This window comes from Sceloporus undulatus, chromosome 2, assembly GCF_019175285.1.
Source record: "Sceloporus undulatus isolate JIND9_A2432 ecotype Alabama chromosome 2, SceUnd_v1.1, whole genome shotgun sequence".
Taxonomy (NCBI): domain Eukaryota; kingdom Metazoa; phylum Chordata; class Lepidosauria; order Squamata; family Phrynosomatidae; genus Sceloporus; species Sceloporus undulatus.
Window position 1 is genome coordinate 252,298,413 of NC_056523.1, and position 19,395 is coordinate 252,317,807.

General features: G+C 39.7%; 1 protein-coding gene across 1 annotated transcript; it reads right to left on the reverse strand.

Moving 5' to 3' along the window:
• Positions 1–565: 565 nt before the first annotated feature.
• FBP1 (fructose-bisphosphatase 1) lies at positions 566–19,019 on the reverse strand. The gene is made up of 7 exons (XM_042449634.1): positions 18,789–19,019; positions 13,343–13,505; positions 11,635–11,727; positions 8,891–9,031; positions 4,447–4,584; positions 2,080–2,199; positions 566–942 (listed from the first exon to the last, which is right to left on the reverse strand). The coding sequence occupies exons 1-7, from the start codon at positions 18,956–18,958 to the stop codon at positions 751–753; spliced, it is 1,017 nt and encodes a 338-aa protein (XP_042305568.1). The 5' UTR covers positions 18,959–19,019; the 3' UTR covers positions 566–750.
• Positions 19,020–19,395: the final 376 nt, after the last annotated feature.

A 19,395-nucleotide genomic window follows, 5' to 3' on the forward strand; every position in this document is an offset into this window, starting at 1 on the left:
TCTCTGGCTAATTTTTTAAACCTTGACTTCTCTATAAACTGCAAATCCTAGGATTCCATAACATGTTGCCATGGCAGTTAAAGTGGAATGATAACACTATAATTTAGTAGTGTGAAAGAGCCCATACGTATGTTACTCTTCAGCCAATGAAGACTCCTTATGACTGTGAACTAGGATTCAACTAATAGGCTTCCATGCAGGATATTGTTTTTCCAGTCTAAATCAGACTTATATCCCAAATACTGCAGTCTTGAGGCTGAACAAAGAAGGCCCTAAGTCATGTGGGGACAAAGTGCATTTTTCTGGTGCATTTTTTTAACATACCCTCATCATTTTAAAAAAGTTTACATGTGGGACTACTGGTCTCAGCACTTCTCGATTCATAGGGAGAGGCAGATCATCACCATCACTACCGCCTGTGTTGGCTAGGCAATCCAACAACATCTGGAGAGCTGCATAATTCCCACCATAGTGCTAAATCAGCACTGAGCTATAGGGTACACTTTCCTGATTCTCTAATGGTATTTTACCAAAATGGATTGTGTAGCTAAAAAAATGAAGTCACTTTCTTTAACTGGCACTTTTAATGGCACTATGAAGATAAGCACCAAGCACACTTTTTGCACACAGTGACATTACGGCTCTTTTGCACTCAATCAAAGGCTTCACAGTCAGAACTATGGCACAGTATGGTCTTTGGTCCAGGGGTAAGGCACTTCAGTTGGTAATGCAACAACTGCTTCCTCCACTTCATTTAGCAGAATGCTTCTTGACAAAGGCTAGGTATTCCTGCACATCATCTGGGGAACCCAAAACAATGGGCACACGCTGGTGAATGTTTTCGGGCACAATGTCCAGGACTGCCTCCTTGCCTGTTGTCGCCAGTCCTCCAGCCTTCTCCATGATGAAAGCCATGGGGTTGCATTCATAGAGCAGCCTCAACTGGAATCACATAGTTTGAAAATAAAAAGAAAGCCATCAGCTAGTACTGCAGAAGCAAATAGGCACTTACAGATCACCAAAAAAAGCACTGCAGTTGTATCATGCTCCTTGTGTATTTTTTCAAATTTCAAACCCATGTTACTCCAAAGTAACTTCCAGTGTATTCAAAGATTTAAAGAAAAGTGTAATTTGGACTGCAGTTTGTCTTACCTCACAGGGTTGTTATGAGCATAAAATGGAGGAAGAGAACTTTGAGCAGCTTGGAGAAAGATTGCAAATTAAGTATGAAAGCATTGCTAAATCCAGATTTTATCAGTGAAAATATGCAAGAGACCCAGCACTATTAGTTGTGTACATAAGAAATACTGTTCTCTTTTCAGGTAAAGGGGAAAAGTTTTGTTTGTGACATTCTATGTAAATGAGTAACTGCTTATCTACAAACTGAAGCAAACACTGAAACAGTTTCAAAATTCAGATTAAAGTTGTTTGCTGAGCAACAGCCCTTCTCCCTTCCAAATATGAACTAGGAAAGTGTTTGCCAAAGAAATCACTGTCGGCAGCTTTTCCATTATTGAAACTGGAGCCTACACCTGAATCCTACATGAAAATGTCAGTAAGTGAAAAGTGATTGCATTTCTTATACTGTAGAGAAGCAGTGTAACTCTTTAGTGGTGTGGAATGTTTTGCCTTTCTTAAAATACACCAGCTAGCAAAACTAGTATTGAAACAATTATTTTAATTAGCATTTGCGGTACTTGATGTTTTAATTACATACACTTGCCCCATAATTCCAGACCTGATCTACACAAGTAGTGGAATCCTGAATGGTAGAGGGGATTCTGCCACTTTGGATGGCAGATGCAATTTCCCACAAGGCTTAAAAAATGGACATATCGAGAGAAATTTTATTCCAGCCCACTGTCTGCTCAGCTAGTTTTCCAACCATAGAATTTCATCTTAATTTGTAACACTTAAAATATGGCCCTTCACCATCAGCCTGAAACCATTCACACTGTGTCTAGTTCTTTTCCACAGTGCCATGACTGAAAACTCAAGAGTGTCCACAGAAGTAGGTGCAAGTCTAGAATATAGAGGCAATAATAACATGAAATATAAAAAGAAGTATATTTATGTTACCTTTCCCTTGGGGCTCTTTGAATTGGCTGGATACAGAAAGATTCCTCCGTAGACCAGTGTACGATGCACATCAGCAACCATAGATCCAATGTATCTGCTTCCGTAAGGGGAGCTACCATCCTAAGACAGCAATTGAAGAAAGCAGGGCATTACAATAAATGTTTCCTTTATTCCTTTATTTATTCCTTTATTCCTTTAGGTGTTGTAGTCCAAAATAATAGGAGGGAAGACAATTTGGGAAGACTGCACAGTATTTTATGAATGGATCACCATTACTCCCCATTAGGGCCAGTCCAGAAAACAGCTAAAATTTGTTTCTTCCTAACTGGGAAGAAATTGTAGCATCCAACTAGAACAGGACAACAGCTGGGCAAGTGACAGAGGTTAGGAGGCTGTGTTGAACCTCAGGAAATACTGGTGGGTTGATTCCCTCCCACTGCATTTCCCTGCAAACAAAACAAAACAAAAACAAAAATCTCTCCATCCTCAAATGACCCCAAACACACTCATTTTGTGTTGTTTTGGGGCCCAGGAGGAATCCTTTTTCTGCAATAGGAAATCACTTCTAGCATTGAAAAGAGCCACAGACAAAAATGATGTGCAAAGAGAATATGGCAAAACTGCCCACTCATGCTCCCTAAAGGGTGTTAGAGGCATTTGGGGGCAATGTTTTTAACCTGGGGGCTCAGCGGGCTCACAAAACAGCCTGTGGGCTGCACACAGTCAGTGCAGCATAGTATGCTGATCCGTAAACAAAAAGGACAAAATGCAACCAAAGGAACAGAAGAAGCCAACTCCTCCAGACGGTCATCATGTTCACTATAGGGAAGCTCATCATGCAGACCCTTCAACCACATCTGACTGCCCTATGAAAAGCCAAGGCAGTAGAAAACAATGTGTGAAGTGGATATACTGAAATATATCCACTTGGATATATTTAGGACTATTTTTAAAATTTAAAAATTCCTACACAAAGGAAAAGTATGAAAAACCTGAAGATGGCCCCATGCAGTGATCTACTAAAGCTTATCACACAGATTCCCAGCACTTTAACACAGCACATGAGAGGCCAGTGCAATATGACTGGCAGCAGCCCACAGGTATTTTTTTTCCACCTCTTTTCCTACAAAAGATTTTCATGCTGGAAATTTTAAAAGTTCAAACCAATCCTTAAAGTTTCTTGGACATATCACATTTACCCTTCTTATTCTAGGGACCTTATCATATGGGAGGCAAAGTGCCCAAATCCTGTGGGTAAACAGGGTTTAGATCCCAGGAAAATCTGACAAAAGCAGGATTGTTTTCAGTCATGTCAGGCTAACTGAGCATTAACCCGACATTAACCTGTGCAGAAAGTGGGCAAAATTGGCTGCTTTTTACTTCCGGGAAAATCCTGAAAGTAAAAAGCAGCCAATTTTGCTCACTTTCTGCAAGGGTTAATGTTAACTGAATTAATGTTCAGTTAGCCCAACGTCATCTGAAAACAATCCCGCTTTTGTGGGATTTCCCCGTATTTAATTCCCGTTTATCCACGGGATTTGGGCACTTCCCTCTCATGTGATAAGGTCCTAGGAATCAACCTTGCTTCTCAATTTGTATAAAAAATTATTGAAGCTTATAGTTGGAAGGGACCACAAGTGCCATATAGTCCAAGCCCATGCCACACAGAAATACACAATTAGAGCAATTCTAAAATATGCCAATCCAACTTCTAGTTAAATACCTCCTAAGATGGCATGTTTGCCACCCTATGAGGCAGTCTATTCCACTGTTTAAACAGCTCTTAGAGTATCCAATTTACAGCGGTCCCTCCATATTCGCTGGGGTTAGGGGCACGGAACCCCCTTGAAAGTGGAAAAATTGCAAATAAAAAACCACTATGATTTTATCTTGCCATTCCACTACCTGTACAAGTACAATATCTGCCAGAAATTGACCATAGAATCACACTGGAGGACTTACAAATATCAAGAGAATTGTTTTCTCTAGTAACCTCTAAGTCCCCCAGTGCAACTCTATGAACTATTTCCAGCAGAGCTGCATTGGAGAAGCTAGAGTCCTAGAGAGAACATATTAATCAAATCCTCAAATAATCAAAGCTGCAAATGTAGAGGGCTGACTGTATTCACAATGTTTAGGTGGAATCTTCTTTCTTGTAGTTTGAATGAATTTGTTCATTTTTTAGTCTCTGGAACAGCAGAAAACAAGTTTGGTCCACACACAGGACTGCTTAGATCCAGAGGGCTGGATGCAATCCATAGGATTCCATTCATATCAATGGATGGAGACAGTTAATGCAATACATGGAATCAAAGAAGTGATGATTCCCTGTGTATTTTGATACCAAGTCTATTAGCAGAAGCTTACCTGAGGAAATTTCTTTTGCTTAAGGTATTCTGTGACAGCCGGATCAAAGTAGGCAGCATATCCCTCATTAAGACTGTAGATATTTCCTTTTTTCTTTATTTTCACATCTCTGTTGACCAAAATGAATTCCCCAATTGCCTAGCATTAAAAAAAGAAAAGGAAGAAAATCATTCCCATTCTCATAGCAAGCACTTTATAGCCAAGCAAATTCCATGCATAGTTTAACAGCAACAGCGAACACCTTACTACAATGCAGAGTGATGTTGGACAAGTTATTACTAGCAGAATAATGTATTTTTATACATATGTACAAGTTAGAGAATGTACACCGTCACATCAAGTGGACTGTATTTGTTGTAATTCCCCTGCAAAGTTTAAAAGTAATTAGGAATACCTTTGGCAATAACAGAGGGCTATTTACTAGCATAGTTCCTCATTTAGGAACAGCCATATAAATCTTGTCCATACTAAAACCAGTTATTCCTAAATGGTGTTTATGCTTTCATGATTATCTAAGGAAAGTGTTACTACATATACACAGCATAAAACTCATAACAGCTAAGGGGAAACAAACAAAAAGCAAGTTACATGCAGCCATTTCAAACATACAGTAAGTTCTGCTATAAAGCGATAGTTGCATTCCTTAAAAAAACCTGTTATAATATTCATGTTCTAAAAATAACAGGACTTATATGGAAAATAGTTACAGCTGAGGTAGGTGGCTTTTCCTAGGGGCCTTTATAGACATCTAATTTTTGCTGCTTTGCCATTCTTTTTCACTTGTAAAGAAGCTGCTGGTAGGGTGCAAGATAAGAGTTCGTGCTGAAAACTGCTACTCTGCTATGTTCAGCATTACATTCCCTTTTTTCTAAGACTTGCAATTGCTTTTTAATTTCTATCAGCACGTTTGCTAACACAGAAGTATAAAGCTCTCTTGGTTTTGTATTTCATCATTATCTTCATCTGCTGCAACCTCAGCAGTTGCGACAAGCTGCTGCATACCTTCCATGCAGGAATTTTCTCCATGTGATTCCAACAACTCATTGATATAATTTCCCACCTCCTGAGATCCGATCTGCTTTGCAGGTGGAGCACAGCTTTCTTTGATTGGTGCAGGCTTTTTTTAATGGCTTAAAGCCCGAAGAATCACAAACATACCCATAAAGGAATATTTTCCCCTCAACAAGTATGTACACAATCTTTAGTGACATCATTCCAAGCCTCAACAATGATGTTGACGCCATTCTTTATGTTAAAATTCTTCCAAAATTCAGCCAAACTTACCTTGTCACCTGTGGTTGGCAAGCAACTTTGCCTCAAATAATAAATCTGATATAACCCCCTGATCCATAGGCTGTAGTAGAGAAGTTGTATTTGGTGGTAAAAAATATCACTTTGATGTGTTGTAAAAGCTCAGCAACTGTATAGGGATGACAGTGCATTGTCTAAAAGCAGGAGAATTTTAAAATTCGTATTCTTCTTCTTGCAGTATTTTCTAAAACTTCTTCAAAAACACCAGTTAAGAGATCTGGAAAAAATTGCCCTGTCATCCATCCCTTCTAACTTGATCTAAAATATACACCTAAAGTTGACTTTAAATACTCCTTTGAAGCATGCAGGCTGCAGAGTGGTAATCAGCCACAAGCTTCAACTCCAAATTACCACTAGCATTTGAACCAAGCAACACAGTCAATCTGACCTTTGCAGCTTTGAATCCAGAGATATGGACTTCACTCTCAGAAATATACGTTCTAGATGGCATGCATTTCCAGTACAACCCTGTTTCATTAGCATTAAAAATCTGATCCAAGTTGTAGTTTTCTTCTTCAGTTAATTTCCTTCATAGAGGAAGGAATATATTTGCAATTTCTTCATGTGCACTTGCAGCTTCACCACATAGCCTAACATTATGAAAACCATATCAGCTCTTCAATCCAGCAAACCAGCCACTACTAGTACTAAATGATGGCACTTTACTAGGATTTTCAGACTTCTTAGCTAATGCTAAGAGCTAATGCAGTCTCTTTTATTGTTAGAAATGTGGTCCCACATCAGCTTTTGTTTGACCTTCAATCCATGCACTTAGTAGTTTTTCTGTCTCCTTCATACGTGATCTAGATTTGCTTGCACTTAACTTAGTCCCTGCAATACAACTTGCTTTAATTTTCTCTGCATTATATGTGCAATATGGATTCCTTTATTCCTGCTGCACGAACAAGCTCACGTGCACATTTTGTTTAAAATGCTTTATCACATTAAGCTTCTCTTCTAGTGACATTTTTTACCACAGGGCATTTCTTTGAAGCACTCTTACATAGCACCTTATTCAGGAAACACAATAATGTTTCAGATGAACACAGCAAAAATCACTTCTGAGCACTTTACAACTGATTAAATGAATGGCTAAAATGAGAGAAGTGGGATTGCATCTTTACAGCCAAGATGCAGAGAAGCACCGATTTTGGCAATTTTGAATGCACAAGATGGAATTGCACTATCTGCAAATAGTTTTCCTCTGTTAACTGATCATGTTACTGCCAATCTGCCTCATAAAAACATGCATTATGGCTGAACTTACTGTATACACAATGGAGAATTCCAGGTTCTAGCAACAGAATCCAGAATTCATTAAACTCCAGCTTCTCAGATGTGAATAGACAAAGTAAAATTCAAGCAAGTCTGTTGAATATCACTTCTCCTATGCAAAAAGTGGTTTTCATTAAAGGTATGAGAGCTATGTTGTAACATGCAATCTGCTAAGGACGTTCAAGGATGAAAATACTCTAGGGTGTTTAAGATGTCACACACATAGGATCACCACACTTACTCTTTTAAAGACATCAGGATGCAATCTGAAAGTGTACAAGAACATCTGTTAACATGATTTTGATGGATATAGACTAAAAGAAGATTCCCTTGTTTGAAAACTTCTAGAGTAAAAGGAGCCAATCTGATGTAGTAGTTTGAGTACTGGACTAGGACTCCAGGAGACAAGGGTTCAAATCCCTGGTCAGCCACAAAAACCCACAGGCTGACCTTAAGGCAAGTCATTGGCAGTGTTTGCACAGAGCCAGAATAACCCAAAGTATTATGGCCCCAAAACAGCCCTGACTTCCCCTTCATTACCTTCACACTCTGGAGTGATGCTGGTTAGCTATTTGTATGTGTTTCCAACGGTGTCATCCGCCACTGGCATGAGTTGCTTCCTCTGAGGCTGAAAACGAGGTGCTCAGCATCAATCACATGGCCGGTTGCCTTATTCTGATCTCAGAGGGGACAACTCATGCCAGTATCAGGTGGCACAATGAGACAGGCATGCAAACAGCTGCCCACTGTCACTTCACAAGACTGCAAATCTTCTGGGGATATCCAGAGCAAAAGGTTACCTTATTTTAATCTGTTTAAGAGTGGTATACCACAGATTCAGTTCTGAACTAGATGTACAGCATCTGGACAGTTCACACCAGAAGTGAAAATTGGGCCTTTCATTGTCTTCACTGGTCGCTATGAGGGGAAGGCCTGTTTTTTGACTCATTAAGATATAGCCATAATGTCACATTCAAAGAGGAAGGCAGTGGCAACCCCCCTCTTAACAAATCTTGTCAAAAAGACCCCTTAATATTTGCCTTCAAGAAACAACCTGAAGGCACACAACAGCAACGAAGGAAAGGCAACCGCTTTAAATTCTAAAGATTCTTAAAACTATATGTTCGTTAAGTATGAAAATGACACTTCAGCTTTGATAGATAGTATGCAGCTCAATCTATTCCCTTTTCTGTACTCAAAAGAAAGCCAGAGGACTGTTTGCCTCCAGTGATGGTCCTAATTCATACTAGGGTCCCAGGCCCTTCAATCTACATAAAAATACACTCTCATTTGTTTCAATTGAAGATTTTTCCCTATGCAAAAAGAAAGTAACACCCATATAGATGTGGATGACAACAAGGAACAAAATTTAAAACCCTCTGCATCCAACAGTAAAATCCTAATCCATGCAGGGTCTGTTATATTTACTTCTGAGTAGGAAAATTGGGAACATGTCCCCCCTATGTATTTAAGGTAATAGGTAATTTGGGCTTAATGCTGAAAGGAGACTTCAGAGTATTTGGAGGGTGAAGATGTTAGCAAGTATGATGGGAAACCCTGGCAGGATGGGTGGGGCTCATAGCACCCCCAGGAGCAGGATTGCAAAACCAAGGGTATGCAAGTGTTTGAATGTAAGGATCCTAAGTAAATAAGCTATTCTTTCTTTGACACACATGCCTAGTTTGCTCATCTTAATGTTACTGTACATGAATTTTGAAAGCAGAACCAGCTTTATTACTTTTAGGAAAAACTTATTGCTTCTTTTAATAAATTATTACAATATTCTTGGGGGGGGGGCAATTTCTGCCCAAAGCATAGAAAATAAACTTTTTCACAGAATATTATTTGAATGGCTTACCGGATCCAGCATAAAACAATTGACACCACATTCCAGGGCCAAGACAAGCATGGTGGCACTGCCATAGAGGGCATAACCAGAGGCTACAAGATTACGCCCAGGCTGTAGAGCATCTTTCTCACAAGGTGCACCAGGAGAAACCTTGAGTAAGGGAGAAAAACCTTCAGAGCTGGAAGTCAAATGTTATGGGGTTTTTTTAACCTTAAAGTATTGTTGAGAACTTTCTTCTTTCCTAAATGCTTTAAAACTGAAAATGGCTTAAGGAAGAAACTAAATGGGAAGAATTACATCTGTTAACAATAATTTTATGTGGTTTTCATGAGTAGTGAGCTCCGAGTTGGAGAATCTTTCTCTCAATTTCAGTGCCTGAGGGTTCAAAGGAACTCCCACTTTCCCCCACAGTGTAGCATTTGGATTTTGCTGGGAAATGTCATAACACATATACCATTATTATTAGTAAACATGCTTTAGTACACTGTAGAGCCTATAATTCTAGAAATAAATTACCTGTTATAGTTTTACTACTCAGGCTGGCTGACATTATCAGGAGCCTTATCCTAAAGATTTCTTCTAAAAAATAATCCTTGGTTGGGTATGGGGTGGATTGAACTCAGAGGAAATGTGCCATTGGGCTGAATTCCATATTCTTCTTTAGATCCCAGACAAACTACATGCAGCTTTTCTTCTTTTAGCACAAATGCCAATGTTGGGCTAGCTAAGGACCCATGAATACTTGAGGAAGACATTTTGAACCCACAATATTTTTCTTCAAGGGCAAGAAGTATCTAATAAAAAAAGTCATCTTCTATCTTGATATCTTCCCAGTTTAAGTTGGGATGGCATCCATAACTAGCCTGGTATTTATTAACTGTGCACATGAACTGCCTATTTATCTATAGAAACCTAGTTTAGGTATATTCATTATATTAATTAGTAATTAATACGGGATACAATTTCTTAAAATCAGCAGAATTACTACTCTATGGCCCCATACAGACAGGCCAAAATAAAGCTGCTTCGGGTCACTTTGGAGGTATGCTCTTTAAATGATGCAAGCGTCCTAAGAGTCTAGAATCTGCACCAAAGCCACGCTTCAGTCCTAAGGACAGGAGCATAGCTTTGGTGCAACTTCCAGACTCTTAGGACGCATGCATCATTTAAACAACATACCTCCAAAGTGACGCAAAGCAGCTTTATTTTGGCCTGTCTGTATGGGGCCTATGTTACAGAAAGCAACTTTATTATTGTATGTCTTAGAAAACAATTTTCTAAGCAGGAAAAAAGCACATATAATATAGGACATTGAAAAGTAAGCACAAGGGAGTCTACTTATTTTTCAAGAAAGTAAAATAGATTGCATGTGGAAAATGACAGGCTGGTAGAGTGAAGTTGCTTTATTATTAAAAAGATTATGAAAATAATCTTTGTTCAATTCGAACAGAATGCAATCAGGCAACATGCAATTCGGAGAAATGTGGGGTTTGTGCTGGGGAGAAGCAAAAAACTCCATAAATTCTGCTGAAAAGGAATTAGTGGTTTATATCAGATATCTGTGAGTATCCACAAGGATCTGCATTACACAACATGTGGTCATCCACTTGTTTGTACGGATTTGCATGGCTGTGCAATTTTGGCACAGTTAGGGCAAACAGATGCAAATTTGAGCAGGAAAGTGAAATGTGCAAAAATCCACAGCAGTTCACATGCTATACTTGCATGCAGACTAGCCCACAGAGATGGGCAAGATCTGAAGGGAGTTTACTCAAGTGTGGTGGCATGGAACTGGGAAGGCTACTGAAAACAACCTAAGATATCAAAACCAAAACAATAGATAGATTGAGATGTCAAACAGCTACTGTTAAAGGCAACAGCAATGATCACATGTTTCTTATTTTCTTTTTTAAACATATGAGGTGATTCTGATTGTTATTTCATAGTAGTTTTACTTATACTGTTCCCCTTTCCCTGCAGTGCAGCTAAGGAGAGCCAGTTTTCACTATCAGATATTCACCTTTCCCCTATTATTTTAGAGAAAAGAGGATTATTGCTGAAATTGAAGCAGGGGGGGTGAAGGTGGGGATGGGGATTAAGCCTCCTCTCCATGCACTAACATTTGTAAAGAAAAGAAGATATAATATGCCATTTGGCAGCTGAATCTGTCAACTTTATGCTTACTTTGCTATTGGACAATGCTAGTTAGCAGATCTCCACAGTGTATATATACTTTACAATTCAGCAAATCCTAGAGCCTGGATAAGAAAAACAAATAGCAGGGTGTGTGCCTTAAATAGTCAACAACCATTTTGAAAACATGCTAATCCAGAATTTCAAGTCTTCTCCAAGCAGGGCTCTTGCCTGTCATAAGATAGTGAACCTCCAACTGTTTGTGCAAGTAATATCCCGAATGGTGTTAATTACTTAGTGCCACAAGTATTCTGAAGATCTCACTATGACTTTGCAATCAGTTTACAAGTTTACTTCCTCATTTTTGAGAAGTCAGATGACGCATTTGCATGCTACGGAACTTAAAATCATTTTACTGAAAAGCACTATAGCTGAAAAAGAAAACAGTCACATCTAATTTGATTCTGTCCAAACCTAATGATCATTCTTGTCAGTTAATCCTTGTACTTCCAAACATTTGAGAAAGTTCATATTAGTCTCCAAAGCAGAATATTTTTAAAAGAGTTACTCACAGCAGCTCACAGTATGGACAAGCAAGTATTAAATATGATGTGTCCTACCTTTCTGTAGATAGCAAAAATGGTTCCAATAGAAACAAGGCAGTCAATGTTAGAAGAGCCATCAAGTGGATCCATGCAGACTATGTATTTACCCTATGAAAAATAGTTGAATACAATTGAAACAGATGCATTTAAGTAAATTTGTGCTTGTTTTATTACTAAAATATTCTCATCTATTCAGGTGATTTCAATTTGATCCACACAGCCTATCTGGTGATAAAATTCAATATTTTTCATGCTGATGTAAACAGCCCTGAAGTACAAACAATGAAGAAGGTATCACAATAATGTTGCACTATCTACATATACATTTTGGAAAGGGAAAAAGTGTTGTTCCAAGTCCTGTATCTTGAAGATAACTGTTTGAGACTTTAGTTCAAAGATCTCAATAACTAAAGCCACATAATGCTGAGAGACTGCAAGGAGCTAGTGGATTTGAGAAATAATTGGGTAATGTCTCATCCCATCATATACAATAGAGGTGGGCAACTGGTCGGGGGGGGGGGGGGGGGTTTTTTTTCCCCCCCCCCCTATCCAGGTTTTCTAAAGGGGATGTTATGCTACTTTCAGATGCCATTTGGGATTGCTAAACGGCTTGTATTTGAGGGGTGGGGGATTTGGGGTAAGGCAGGAGGGCAGCCAACAGTATTTTTGCACATTTTTGTATGTTTCAGCATGATCTGTGGGGAAACAATCTGCTGGTTTATTTTTTCACATTTAGAGGGTTTCAAGGGAATGGCTGAAGGCCTCAAGGGCTGCAGAAGTGAGATTGAGGGACACCTTGTGCTGTCTCCACAAGCCTGTATTACCTTACAGTTTATGGATGACAACAATAACATTATTTAGATTATAATTCTGAATTATGATCATGTGTCCTGTTATCCTAGATACCAGAATAGGAAACCAACAGAAAAAAAATAAGGTGGTCCCAATCCACTATGGAGTTTATCTTGTCCAAGTACCATTACATTGAAATGTGTGTATCTCAATGAGTTTCATGCAGACTGGACACAACTAAAACTGTCTATTAACACTTTAAAAGAGAGACAGACAGACAGAGAGGAGGCCATTACCAAAATGTCTATTTTTAAAGTAACAGATATTAAAGGCAGGGCACACATAATTAAACTCTGCAGTTTAAGTCAGGAAGGGCATCCTCTGGGCTGTACTGGCCTCCTCAATCTACAAGGAACTGCAACCTCTCCTAGCTGTTACAAAATTTGTTGCTGCACAGCAACAAAAAATGTTGCAATTAGCATTTAAAACGTAGTTTATATGGAGTACATGCCTTATTTGATCAACTAGATAGCACATATGGAAATGATATTAATCTTCAAAATAAGATGCTCTAACATCTCATTTTACATATAAATTGCAGATTTTTGACCTGCTGCTAAAAGTTGGTGGTGTGAATGATGGTTTCAAAAGTTGGGATAGGAAGAATTAAACATCTTCTGCTGGCCAGTGATCCTCCCCTTTAAATGCCCTCTCAACTCTTGAATTAACATTATGACAGAAAGGTAGGATAGAGAGCCCTGTATTTTCCTTGTAATATCTAGGACCACTGTCAACAGACTTGGCTCAGTTTTCTGCACTGAAAAGGGTATTGCCCTTTGTCCTCTGAAGTCAGTATCTTAGGTTAATTTTTACATGTTTAAAAGATAGCTGTTGCTCAATGCTGCTTTGATGGTAAGCAAGAGGCACTTACTTGTTTGTCTTCTTCCACTATGATTGCATTTTTGTTTTCTTCTGACACAATTACACAGGTTGTGAAAGATGACTTGAGCATGTTGATCACCATGTCATTGGAAAGGACGTCTAATTTCTTTACTTGATCTCCTGTCACATTGGTAGTACCAGCAATTCCATAACTGAAGGCAGACAGAAAGAACATAAGTAAAACAAGTCACCACAGAAGCATTTATTTTGTTTCAAAGACAAAGGGCTTAAGTATCTCACAAAGAACTCTAGGGACTTTGTTCCTACTGTGTTTTGCTATCATCAGTTAGGGTTAGTGTTCCATATTTGGCAAAGTGAGCAGGAAATACATGTGCAGATATCATTTTAAACCATAATTTAGTCTTGGTGCTCCGGATGTTGTGCAACTCCTGCTCTCATCATCTTGGAATGATTCCAGTTCCATCTGTCTCAACATTGTTAGCAGGACTACAGGTTCCCCCAGCTATAGATTTTCATAAGCTGACTGAAGAACAGTAGACTTCACTCCTGCATGTGCCTGTCCCCTTTTCCTCTTGAGCTCAACCACAAAAGCGGGATTCAAAAGTGTTCAGTTCTGATTTCAATTAAATAAAGTTTGGTATATCATCAGGCCCCTAAAGTGTGGTTAATGTATATTACTTTAAAAAGGGGCCTGCTTCATAACCCCTGGATTAAATCTGGCTTGTTTTAAATAAATTATAAAGATTAACCCACATTGTTGGGTTTGGCTGCAATTAATTTAACCTTACACATAAACTGCTGAACTCTTCATGACCAGGCTGGAGGGTGAGGAAGAAATAAATAAGCTCAAGAGATAATGATAAACTATAGTTCAGAACAGCATTATGAAACCTCTAGTATCCCAGATGATACTGAATTTCAATTCTCACCAGCCGTAACCATCAGGCAAAGGTGAAATATGAGTGGAGTAATAAATCATCAGTATCTAGAAGGTTGAAGATTCCAGCCTCTTGTTTAGATTGACATCTGAATATAAACAAGCGTGTGGACATCTGTTGTAATCCTGTATTTATATTTCTTTTATAATCTCACTCTGTCCTTCTAACGTTTCATTTTAATTTTTCCAGAGTCAAGAATATCACCAGAACTATTTTCTTAAATCCATCCAATTTTATTCCAAACTGCTGACAACTGTAATTGTGTCAACAGTAAAAAGGAAATTATTTTCACAGGAATTAAAAATTCCTATAACAATTTAAAACAGATGTCGAGGATGACAATAATGTTATTTTCATTTCCTGAAAATATTCCCCTAAGTGTGGAATATGAATGAACACTTAGCTTTCCAATTGAAATCAACTGAACTTTATGACTTTAATATATTATTAAACTTTGCTGCAACATATTGATTTTTCAAATAGAAAACAAGTCAGGGTTTTTCTTTTTCTGTCGTCAGCCTTCAGACGCCATTTCACTGTTGAATTCAGTAGGAAAATCCACATGTGAAAAACAAAGATACTCTGATGCTACATGGAATGTACCTTGAACTGTAAATACCACCTCGCTCTAAGGAACAATGCTGTCCAAATGATTATCTGAAAGGGTAAAGGGTAAAGCTTGCTTGTGGATTTCTCAGAAAACTCTTTATATGAAGTTTTCCTTTATGTAAGTATTTAGAATATTTCAGTATCCTAGTTTTTATTAACTCCTACAAAAATCATATAGAGTCCTAGTAAGACAACATGATCAGGGAATACATAATATCCTATAGTCTTGTTATTCACTGAGATGTCTGACAAACCAATCTCATGCTGATAAGAGGGTCACAGTGTATCAACAGTAATGCAAGCTGCTACTGTGTTGGCTCAACTGTGTTTTGAATTAGCTAGATAGGAGTGTAGAGGGGAATGTTCAATGTAACTGAAAGAGTAAGAACTCTAAGGAACTATGCCCAAACAAAGGTACATATGAAGAATGGTGTAAACACTGGTCTCTTCATGCTACCACTTCCTATAAAGATCGAGTTGCAAACAGCTACACTTGCACCATAACTTGCTCCACACTTAAGAGGATGTTCACATATCATATTTCATTGTGTAATATGCATTTCAAAAGATACCTTGTTCTTTCTAACAGCAAGTGTTTCCTGTACCCCATTCCCAAAACACTAAAAGAAACAATGCCATCTCAAAACTTACCAGGTATAAATGCTTCTGTTCCCTTTTCTTTGTTACTCTGAAATACCAAGAACCATCTTCTGTATTTAGTCTTAATGTTATTTTCAACTGTTTCTAAGTTAGAAACAGAAGGGAAAAAACCCTACTGGACAGGAATAAAGTTGGAATCTTTTTCCTGTTTACCTGAGAATTAGATGCATTTAACTCACTGACCATGGACAGGATTGCAAAGTACATTGTACACATACCTTTCCCATCCTGGTACCCTTCAAGATATGTGTGTATGTGCCTTCAAGTCACCTGTCCACTTATGGCGACCCCATCAGTTACATAGGGTTTTCTTATGCAATGAATACTGTACTCAGAGGTAGATTTTGCCAGTTCCTTCCTCTAAAATATAAGCTACAGCACCTGGCATCCCTTGGGGCCTCTGACAATCTCAACAGACCAGCCATAACGGCCAGCATTGGGGCACAGTGAGGGTGTGGTGGTGTCCACATGACACATGCCCCAACTTCGCCTCCATGCCAGTGTGATGTGCCCCACCACACAGCGGGCAGCATCATGGTGTTCCTCTGGTGCTGCATCCAGATGACGCAGCACCAAAGGAGCTCTGAAAAGCCGAGCTATGGCACCCTTTCTGCGACTTTTTGTGGAGTGGAAAGGCCAGATTGGGGTTGCAGCATGTAGTTGCCGTGGTCCCTATCTGGCGCTGAAAGGAGCGGTCTGTTCAGCCCCTCATTCAAGTACAAACCAAGTACAAGTACAAACCAAGGCTGACCCTCCTTAACTCCCAAATTCTACTGAAATACAACCCCTATCATGCTCCAGCCAGACTGGTGGCCATTCTTCCAACACATCTTGAAGGTACATTAGGGTCTCTAATAGGAGACTGTAGAAGGAGCTGTTGCCATGCATGGCTCAAAACATGATATTAACAGCACCTGGCCTCCTGAGGTGCCAGCAATGGATCCCCACTTTGCATGGACCCCAAAACAGGAGGCTTGGGGGTGGCTCCAGCCCTTTTACGACTAGGTTGTGGGGTCAAGCCCCAACTGGCCCATTACCTAGACTTGCCTAAATATCCTACAGGCACCAGATCCTTTCTGATCTTGGAAGCTAAGCAGGATCAGCCCTGGATCAGTACTTGGATGGGAGACGGCCAATGAATTTGTAGCCTGTATTTCAGAGGAAGGAACTGGCAAAACCACCTCCTGAGTATTCCTTGCCTAAGAAAACCGTAGGAAACTGATGAGATCACCGTAAGTCAACAGGTGACTTGGAGGCACAGACACACATAGGAATTTATCACGCTGGGGCTAATTTTAGCATTAAAGACAGATTAAAGCACATTTAAAGCATCCGGCTGATAAAGTTAAAATGGCAAGTAATTGCACGGATGGCTATCACACACAATTGCACAAATAAAGTGATATCGTGATGGCATTGTTGCCGAAATCCTGAAAGTAAAAAAGATGTGTGTTAACGTTTCTTTGTGACCACTTTAATGGTGGGTTTTGTTTGATGTCGTGTGAAACCGTTATGCGTAATTACGTGATTTCCCCAGGATATTCCTGGTATAAACTCCATACTCAAACAAAATTCCTATGCAGTTGAGCCTCCTCAGGCATTATCATCCAGCAGTGTACTAAATGCTCAATATTAGAAATGTTAAAACAATGATTGCCATTAAGCCCTTCACAGAATAATAAATTCTGCTGTCATGTGTGCACTTACTTTGGAATAAGCGATGCTGAATATACATGGATAACATATCTGCCTAAACATTGTGCTCATAAGGCTCTTCATATTTAAGGGTGCTTCCATGATACTAGATAGGAAGAGCCATTTGCCCTCTTTTTGCAAGTAGCCAAAATCAATACCAACCTCTCTGTGGATATTGAGGCCCCCTTTTAAAACAATCCCAGGAGTCCTGCCATTTTGAGTCCTCAGATGCCATTTGATTAAAACTCCCATCATCCCTAGCCAACATGATCAGTGGCCAGGAGTGATAGGGCCTATAGTCCAATCAAATCCATGTGCTGTTGTTTGACAAATGCTGGGCCAATATTCAGCAGTGAGGACTGGAGAAGAGAAGGAGCAAAACTTAGGCTGCTGTATCCACATTCCAGTAATAATGCAGTTTGACACTGCTTTAACTGCCATGGCGGAAGGTTACGGGATTCTGGGATTTGTAGTTTTGCGGGTCAGTTTGCCTGCCCTGTCATAAGAGCTCTGGTGTCCCCACCAAACTACAAATCCTATTATTCCAGGGATGTTGAAGCGGTGTCAAATTGATTTATTTCTGCAGTGTAGATGTGGTCTCCAAAACTGTGGTCTCCAAAACTGCGGTGGATAAAAAGGAAGGCAATGTTCATTTGGGGTGGAGAGGCAGGCTAAGGCTGTATCCACACTGCAGAATCAATCTAGTCTGACACTGCTTTAACTGCCATGACTCAATGGCATGAAATTCTGGGATTTGTAGTTTTGTGAGCTCTTTCGGTGCGATGTAGTATAGTGGTTTGAGAACTGGACTACAACTCTGCAGTTCAGGGTTCAATTCCCTTCTCAGTCATAGGAACCCACCAGGTGACTTGGGCAAGTCACACTCCCTCAGCCTCAGGGGCAAAGTTCTTGAAGACACACAACAACAACAACAACAACAACAACAACAAGGGATCTTAGGCCTCCTTTGCCAGAGACCTCTTGTGCCAACACAGACTACAACCAGAGTACAACTACAACTAGGCACCTCAAAATGTAGGACATTTGAGAGAGAAAATAGAGGACACAGCCGAATAAAAGCTGGGGGCACTGATATTATGGTATTGATTACTTTAGATGTCTTGTTTCCTATCTTTGATTGTTTCAATTGATTTTAATTGGAGTGTTATTTTTATTATAATTTATTATAATTATTATTATTTTTATTATAGTTTATTATTATTATTATTGGAAGTATTGGAAGTATTGTGTGGATCTGTTTTAATGAGGGGGGGACTATTTTTTAATTGTATTGTATGGTTTTTATTTATAGAATAGAAATATTATTATTATTATTATTACTATTATTATGAATGTAAATGCATGCTTCTTCAGGTACAGAATGGAGGACATTGTGGACATGTTCCTCCTGGAGAGAAGGCTGGAATGTAGGACCCTCTTTTTGGAAAAGGAGGACCAAGCCTGACTGCATTTCCCAGGAGTCCCTAGCACCGATGCATTAAAAGCGGTATGAAGGCGGATTATCTCCGCGCTGCAGACGCAAAGAGGAGGTGCCCTCGTTCCCTGACTCACAGGTTGGCGATGCCCGCCTTGCGGACGGCGGTGGAGATGGCCTTGACGGCGGTGCAGAGCGCGTTGAGGAGCTGGGTGAGCTCTCCGGTGCCCCGCGCCTTCCTGCCTTCCTCCATCACGAAGCGGGTCAGAGTCGTCACGTTGGTGTCGAAGGTGGAGCGGTCCGTCATGATGATGGTGATGATGAGAGCAGCAGCAAAGAACGAGGAGAAGGAGAGGCAAAGGTGGCCAGAGTCCCTCCAGTGCCACGCCTCCTTTAAGGGCCAGGGGCGGGGCCTCCTCACAGGCCATGAGCCAATCAGGAGAGAGGGGCGAGGCCTTCTACACACACACACACACACACAGAGAGAAAGAAGGCAAGCTGTGGAGCTCCTGCCCTCTCAGAGAAATGCATGTTCCCATGGCCCTAGATATAGATATAGTTATAGATATGCATGCTCTATTGGTCCTAGATATAGATATAGATTTGCATGCTCCCATGGTCCTAGACATAGGTATAGTTATAGATATGCATGCTCTATTGGTCATAGATATAGATATAGATTTGCATGCTCCCATGGTCCTAGACATAGGTATAGTTATAGATATGCATGCTCTATTGGTCATA

Excerpts from the sequence above, each read along its gene's own strand:
- FBP1 (XM_042449634.1), bottom strand. The coding sequence starts at position 18,958 with ATGACGGACCGCTCCACCTTCGACACCAACGTGACGACTCTGACCCGC. Across the intron at positions 4,585-8,890 it reads ATTGTTTTATGCTGGATCCG|GCAATTGGGGAATTCATTTT; the intron begins GTAAGCCATTCA and ends TTTTAATGCTAG. Across the intron at positions 943-2,079 it reads CAAAGAGCCCCAAGGGAAAG|TTGAGGCTGCTCTATGAATG; the intron begins GTAACATAAATA and ends ATGTGATTCCAG.